The 7,302-nt window shown below is 41.9% G+C and overlaps 1 protein-coding gene across 1 annotated transcript in view; it reads right to left on the bottom strand.

Annotated features, from left to right (window-relative positions):
• Window positions 1-235: 235 nt before the first annotated feature.
• Window positions 236-7,302, bottom strand: part of RFTN1 (raftlin, lipid raft linker 1) — a 98,036-nt gene continuing 90,969 nt past the window's right edge. The window contains exons 9-10 of the mRNA XM_050321361.1: window positions 6,426-6,507; window positions 236-2,601 (exon numbers count right to left, since the gene is read on the bottom strand). Coding sequence (XP_050177318.1) covers window positions 2,176-2,601; window positions 6,426-6,507 — 508 coding nt within the window. The 3' untranslated portion in view covers window positions 236-2,175. The remainder of the gene's footprint in view (window positions 2,602-6,425; window positions 6,508-7,302) is intronic.

The following is a 7,302-nucleotide window of genomic DNA, read 5'->3' as shown; positions in this document are numbered from 1 at the left end:
AGCCACTCCAGCATTTACAGGAACAAAGTTTTAAGTCGAGCTTTCACTTAAACACAACTTCCCCACAGACCCTTCCGTGCTCTGTCAGGCTGGGAAAGGAAAACGAAGTAGCCAGTTCTCAGCACTGGTAAATTCTGCTAATTCAGTAGTAAGGAGCTTCCCCTCATCATCACTTAGAGATCCCGACTTCTACCTTGTGGGGACAAATTATTGGCAATTTTGCAAGCATCACAAATAAGGAATCTCTTCATGACCTTTATTTCTCCTTAGTTTTGGAAGCAGTTGGGGTCCAGTTAAACAAGGTCAAATTGCAATCCAATAAATGTTTTCTATTAAAAAGTATTTGGAGAGGTCTTTCTACTGCAACACTTTTTACTAGCAAAACGTTCATTAAGTATAGTGAATTTTTAAACAAGATTAATACAAAGCTAGTCCTTGAGATAGAAACCATCAGTAGAAGGATCTTAAGTAGTAAAATCTGCAAACAGGTACTTTAAACTGTACAGAGCAGAGACCTTGAATTTAAGTAGAACAACTGAAACAACCTATTTTTGAGGCTTCTGGAACCCCATTCTAATATCAAGATATTGAAGGAAATAATTGAAAAATACCACCAGAAACTGCAGTTACTTACAGTCCTCTGATTAAACCACTGAATTCAAAATAAAGAACTCTTTAATCAATGACAAAAATACCACCGTGCTTTGTGTGTGTGAAATCAAATGGTTTCAACTTGAGTGCCTTCGTCCCAATTAAATGAATATTCAAAGTGATGTCATTTTTCCTTTCTCTGCAATGTTCTGCCAACTGTGTAATTTTTAGGCGTAGAAGATGCTTTTGAACCACCCTAGGTGCACATCTGATATAGAACATAGTTCTTTGTACAGCATTTTGGTTTGAAGACTAAAGAAAATTATCAGGCACAAGTCAAGGGAAAAAATGGCAAACCACTTACAGAGCTCTTTCTTTAAACAAGAAAAGCAGGGGAATTTACAATGTATTTCTCACCTCGTTACCAGATTACTACACCACTTTTAAATAAGGATGAAGGTGGTTAAAAAGAGAGAAACCACTCCTTCCTTCATTTTTAAAAATACTGAAGTACTTGGAGAACATTGGCACAGAAACTATATTACATGTACATTCACTTGTAAATATTTTAATGTAGCTTCAAACATAAAAATGCTGGTAATTTTACAGAATTCTGTTCGTTATCCATCCCAAAATATGGTTACTTGTATGAAAAAACGCTCTATTAAGGTATTTGCATTTTGTAAGGTCATTTAGTGACATCTGTTGGCCACTGACCCCAGTGTACAATTTCAGTTCTTTCCCATAAGGTGTTTCGTAATGGTGAGGAAGTGGTGCAAAACCACCTGGAAAAGGTCAGGAGATAACATCTAATTCCAATTTCAGTGAGGATAACCACTGACAGAAGTACTTTTTACCTGCTTTTTTGTTTCCTGTTTTTCTGTCTTCTCAAGCCCCCACAGCTACTGATGAACTGTCAATTGGCAAAGAGTGAATAGGAAATGGCATTTTATATCAGAATGGTCTGCCTCACACAAATTTGCCATAGGAATAACTGCTCAAAGATCTGCAAGGGTTAATAAAATTCAGAGGAGAGTATCATCAGTAAGTATGCTACTGGAGATAAATAAGGATAACAGCCATCTTATCTAAGCTTTCCAACTTCAGCCTGTTTAAGCCCAAATACCATTTTCATGACACTACAAGCCTAGTGACAAAATAACATATGGCACAACAACTTCTCCAGAAAAGCTACGTGGACAAGGAAGTACTACAGAGTAAAATCTGACCAAACGGAATGGAACACTTGCCCTGACCTGGGCTCAAAGCTTGTTTGCTGAGGTCAGTCCCAGAAAAAAGTGAGCATGTTCTCTGTCTGTCCCTACTTTTTAATTTAAAGTGTAGCTCTAGGAGAGCATTTCCCACTATGTACAGTGGAAGGAATTTTGCTTTTTCTGTGGGTTGAAAAGTCTGGGCCCTGTAGTTACTTGAAACATCCAAATAGCAGTGTGCTAAGGAGCAGAGTAAGCACAGCGCCAAAGCAATGCCGAGTTGAGGAACGGGGTTAGCAATGGGGATTATCAAAATCTGTTCTTTTGTCTTGGCAAAGACTCAACAACTCACAGGATTCCTGAAAGGCAGGTCTCATTCACAGGAGCAGTCCTCGTCCAGCGCTGCCCCATCGCTGCCCCCACAGTCCCCTCCCTCGGCCGCCTGGCCCGAGCAGCCCCCGGGCGCGCTCTGGCCGGGGCAGCCGGGCCCGGCAGTGCCGGCAGTGCCAGCAGCATCGCAGCTGGCAGGACACGAGTCTTCTGACGCCCCGCCGTGGTGAGGACCTGCGTCCTTGGTCCCAGCGGCCTCCTCTCCCAAGTCTATGACATCGTCCAGCTGCTGTTCTGGATCGGGCTTGGCTGCTGCCGAGATCTGTGCTTCCAAGTTCCTCGTGTTCTCCGTGACTTCAAATTCCTGCTTCTCCTCTGCCCTTTGCTTGTCCCTAGTACTTAATTTAGCCTTTGTGGAATTCTTCATTTTTCTGTTGTGCATGTCTTCCTTGGAGAACCTCCAGTGAAACTACAAAGAAGGGATCCTAATGTTAAAGACCATTAGAGACAATCTCATGTGGACATTTACTTTCCTGAGTAGAAATGTTTTTATTACGTAGTTTTAATTCAAAGGCTAACTTGACCAAAAAGACCCAAGATTAAAAAAAGTTGCATGACTAAATCAGACAGCTTAAAATCATTTCTGCCTACACCTGTTAGGCAGAGAAACAAGACCCTGATGAATTCTGCTCCCACACGTGGGTTCCTCTCCACACACCGTGTCACCGTTCAGGCCTGTGGCACCCTGGCAGCCCACCTGCGCCATGTGGAAAGGAAGGATATGCAAGGCTGCACAAGTGCAGACAGAGGAAACAATCCTATGGCATTATTCCAATGTTTTTCACCAGGTTAGCAGCAGAATTAATACCCAAGACTATACCCAAACAGTAAAATATTCTGAACTATTTGTATGAATGTTTTTTGATGATAAAGCGTGAGGCTGACTCTTGCAGAACTTGAACAAGACTTGCCACAGCCACCCCTTCAGAAGTGTTTTGACTACAATTAAAACCAAATGGGAATTAGCAGTACCTGGAAAGACTGACTTGACAGGGTGTAACATACATAAAGGCTGACAAATATGCCATTATTATATCTGCTTCACTTGTCAAAAAATAAATGAACCTTACCAAGGAAAGCCAGACTATAGGGCCAAAGAATCATAGCATGGTTTGGGTTGGAAGAGACCTTAAAGATCATTTAGTTCCAACAGGACTGCCGTGGGAAGGGACACCTCTCACTACACCAGGTTGCTCAAAGCCCCATCCAATCTGGCCTTGAACACTGCCAGGATTAGGGCATCCACAGCTTCTCTGAGCAACCTGTTCCAGTGCCTCACCACCCTCACAGTAGAGAATTTCTTCCTAATATCTAATCTAAACCTACTCTCATACAGTTTGAAGCCCTTCCCCTTGTCCTATCACTACAGTTCCTGATGAAGATTCCATGTCTGGCTTCCTTGTAGGCCTCCTTCAGATATTAGAATGCTGCTGTGAGGTCCCCATGCAACCTTCTCCAGACTAAACAGCCCCCAACTTCCTTAGCCCATCGTTACAGGGGAGGTGCTCTAGTCCCCTTATCAACTTTGTGGCCCTGCTCTGGACTTGCTCCAGGGTTCCAATCATACACAAGTTTGCTAAGTACACGTGAACGTGCATGACCATTTTGTCAGCAGTGCCCAGGGGTGGGTTAGGAGGCAATCTTTATATGGTGTAAATAATCTCATGAGGACATTGATTAAATCCAGCCGTGCTCCAAAAGCCATTTTCTCCAGAGAAACCAGATCTGTGCTGAAGTTGGTCAGAAGATCTTGTGTTTGTAAATTTTTGATCTAGCTATTTATTCCTCAGTCAAAAAGCCATTCAAAACCTATTAAGATTATTAGATTACAAAGCTGGAACAATGCTCTTTCCTTCTGTTGGCCAGAACTTAATGTAAAAAGAAAAGGCAGAGGGGAAGGGAGTTGGGGGGGAAGAAGAAACTGGCTTTCACAAGATTCTTCTCGGTTTTACTTAGAGGAAGTTATCTTTTACTTCAATAGCACTGCAACCTAGAGAAAGAGGAACGATAACATCTCAGTTCTAGAGCTCAACTGTTTAAAATTCAGGCACCTGAGTTTTCTCCTCTTTGATTTGCAGAAGTGCTGGGCATCCACTGTTCCCCTTAACTCAAAGCTCTCTTTGACGGAAGGTAAGATCAGGGCCCTCAATGTAATAAAGATCAAACTGTAGGAGACTGTGTGTGTACATGCAAATGTACGTGTGCTCAGTCAGGTATTTATGCTGTATTTCACAAAAATGCTTTCAGCCAGTTTCTGCTGAAATAGCATCAGTTTTGTATAAAGTGAATGAAAATGATTACCTCATCACTGACTGAATATTGCAGTAGTAAGTGTACTTCTGACTTACTGAAGAGAGAAGCAAGTTGTACCACCCCTTGTGTGTTTCCTTTTCTGTTCCTCTAGGTACCCTGAGCAGCAGTTGGATGATGTGCAAAGACAGGGTGGATCATTTTCCAACAATGCAATATCCTTTCAATCTTACCAGCCTATTTCCCTCCTCCACAGGGTTATCTATAAACATTTTAGACACGCCACATGTCAAGTTAAAAAAAAAAACAACTGAGAGCCCGTGACGTTGTACGTGCAGAATATTCAGCAACTTAGTCAAATGCCCGGTTTGGCATCTTTGATGTGACTCACAACAACCACCTACAGATGTTGAACCAGTCTTACATCTCTTTCTATAACTATAATCAAGGTATGTAATTTTTCCTTGACCTTTGGTATGAAAATGTGCTGTAGTGATTCTTGCCCTCAAATATGCCTGTATATTTAATGCTGCCAATGAGTAAGTCCTTTGTTTTGTCAACCAGACATTGTTAAATAAGTTTTTATAACCCGGAATGAAAAAAAAACTTAAACAAAGTTTTGAATCATCTGGATGGTATGTACGTGTTATTATAATACAAGGAATCAGGATCATACTAGTTGCTCTATCTGAAGACATAAAACCACATGGGTTCCCACCACTTCCACTAAAACCATGCACAGTGGTAGGAAAAGAATGACCAAATACAGGCACTCTAATGCTCATCCCAAGATCCCTTTTATCACCTGAAAACAGAGAGAAAAAAATACCAAGAAAGATGGGCTTTGTAACATATAAACACAATATTCCGCGCTCCAGCTTTGCTGATGAAAGAAGGTACGTCCTTAAATCACAGTCACACTCCCAGCAGTTCTCTCCTACTTCAGTCAGTCCAAATACTCCCCTGCTCTGCATTGTATCAAAAAGACAACTCTCTCAGAACCAGGCTCCAGAACAGTGAGGGCTTTATAGATGAAAACTATCTGCATTCTATAAACTGTTGGGTAAAACCCTCCTGGTGCTCAGCTCTGCTGAGCACTTTTAATCTCCTACTCCAGCTCAGCTCTGCAGGGCCTCAAGGGCCCCACTCCTGCAGGTGACATCGGGCTGGGCAGCACCCACCCAAGCACACGGACCCAGAACGCAAACAAGGCTGCATTAATCCGACCCTCATCTTCGTGTGGTCTCAGGGATCTTTTCCATACTTCATCTGGCTTTCCTGATCCCTTCCATACTGAAAGGGCAAGGCAAATTTGAGTACTGGAGGAAGGTCATCGCTTTCCCAGTCTCTCAGCTGTACAGCCTGACAGGTTTGGGCAGGGGTTCCCACAGCTACACATTTGAAAATGGAAATGGGAATACCTGCATGTACCCATAACCATACATCATTAGCTGTCAGCTATGTCCTTGAATAATTTAGCTGGATTCAGGAGGCTTTTTTTGGTTAAACTGTAGCAGAATTCATTAACATTCACACAATAGATGGAAACACCAGCCAAGATCAGGCCTACATTGTGCTAGGCTCTACCAAAATAAACAGAGAGAGAGAGAGAGTGCAATTTAAACAGAAAAGAAAAAGACAGGCACTGGGTGAGAGAAAACAGTATTGGTTCTACCTTGCAGGCAGTGAATATGGTCAGAGAATTTTAGGTCATGTATGGGGGTTTATGGCTGGTTTACATAAAGAGAAATCTACATCCCTTCTGCAGCCACAAGTTCAACAGAGAATGAAATCTAAGAGAGAGCTTTCACATCATTTGAGTATTTTTTTTGTTTCTTTCATTTGAACAGTTCCATTCCTTGTGTCTGGCTACTGTATCACAGAAACACCAAATAGGCCATTTTTCCTTCTATGGGAAATCAATTACAATGTAAAAATACCACCAGAAAAACCCAAAGAAACCAGAAACTCAAGGTTATTTACCTTAGATTCTTTCTTCTTTGCTTTCTGGGGCAAAGAAGGTCTCTGAAGAAATACAATTTGCTTTGTAGATAAATTCCCCTCCCTGAAAAGAAACAAATGCACACTCCTGAGAATGAATTAAATTCACATCCAGCATCATTCAAAGCGAAAATCCATCTCAGTCATTTATTTCTGCAGGTCAAAGAAGAACAAAATGAAGAATGATCCACGTGTTGCCTGTCCCCAGTGTCTTTGAGCAGCCTGGTATTTTGCGGGGCTGGGGCGGGGGAAATGTTCAGCCTGACAGAGCCTGTCAGCCTGTGACACAGTTTTGTTGAATGTTTTAGCATCAGTGTGTAAACACAGAATAAATTGTTTGGAACAAAAAGGAAGAAACCCAAGCACCCCGGAGCCTGTGTGTCTCAGAGTGCTTCCTCCCTCCCTCCTTCCCTCTCTCCCAGGGCACTGATCTGGAATGGGGATGGGTGCTGCCTACAGGTCTGCAGCACAGCAGGAGGAACAACCAAATGCAGTTTGATTAGGAGGGTGCCCTTCTGCACTGTCAGCCTGACCTGTCTTATTGAAGCTATTAGTGGGATACAGAAAGCTGGAAGAGAAAGAAAATCATATATATCTTTAAGAGATAGGGCTTACAAATCGTAATTGTGATTTTCTATTCATTCCTGTATTTAAACATGTACGAAAAAGTTAAATACCATTTTTCCCCCGCACAGATGGCCTCTACTTTTTAGGTTTTTATATGTAGGAGTTGTCTTCATCTAGACCTCATAAAGAGCTCTGCGTGTTTTTACTCTTTAAAGATAGGAAATCATGACTGATTCTATTGGTATGTATATAAACAGAAATATATTCTTGACCAGTGAAAATTCAGAAAGCA

The sequence above is a fragment of the Myiozetetes cayanensis genome, unplaced genomic scaffold (genome assembly GCF_022539395.1).
Source record: "Myiozetetes cayanensis isolate MyiCay16 unplaced genomic scaffold, myiCay2020 scf1, whole genome shotgun sequence".
Taxonomy (NCBI): Eukaryota; Metazoa; Chordata; class Aves; order Passeriformes; family Tyrannidae; genus Myiozetetes; species Myiozetetes cayanensis.
Note: the sequence above shows the minus strand (reverse complement) of the source record. Positions and strands in the feature narration are given on the sequence as shown.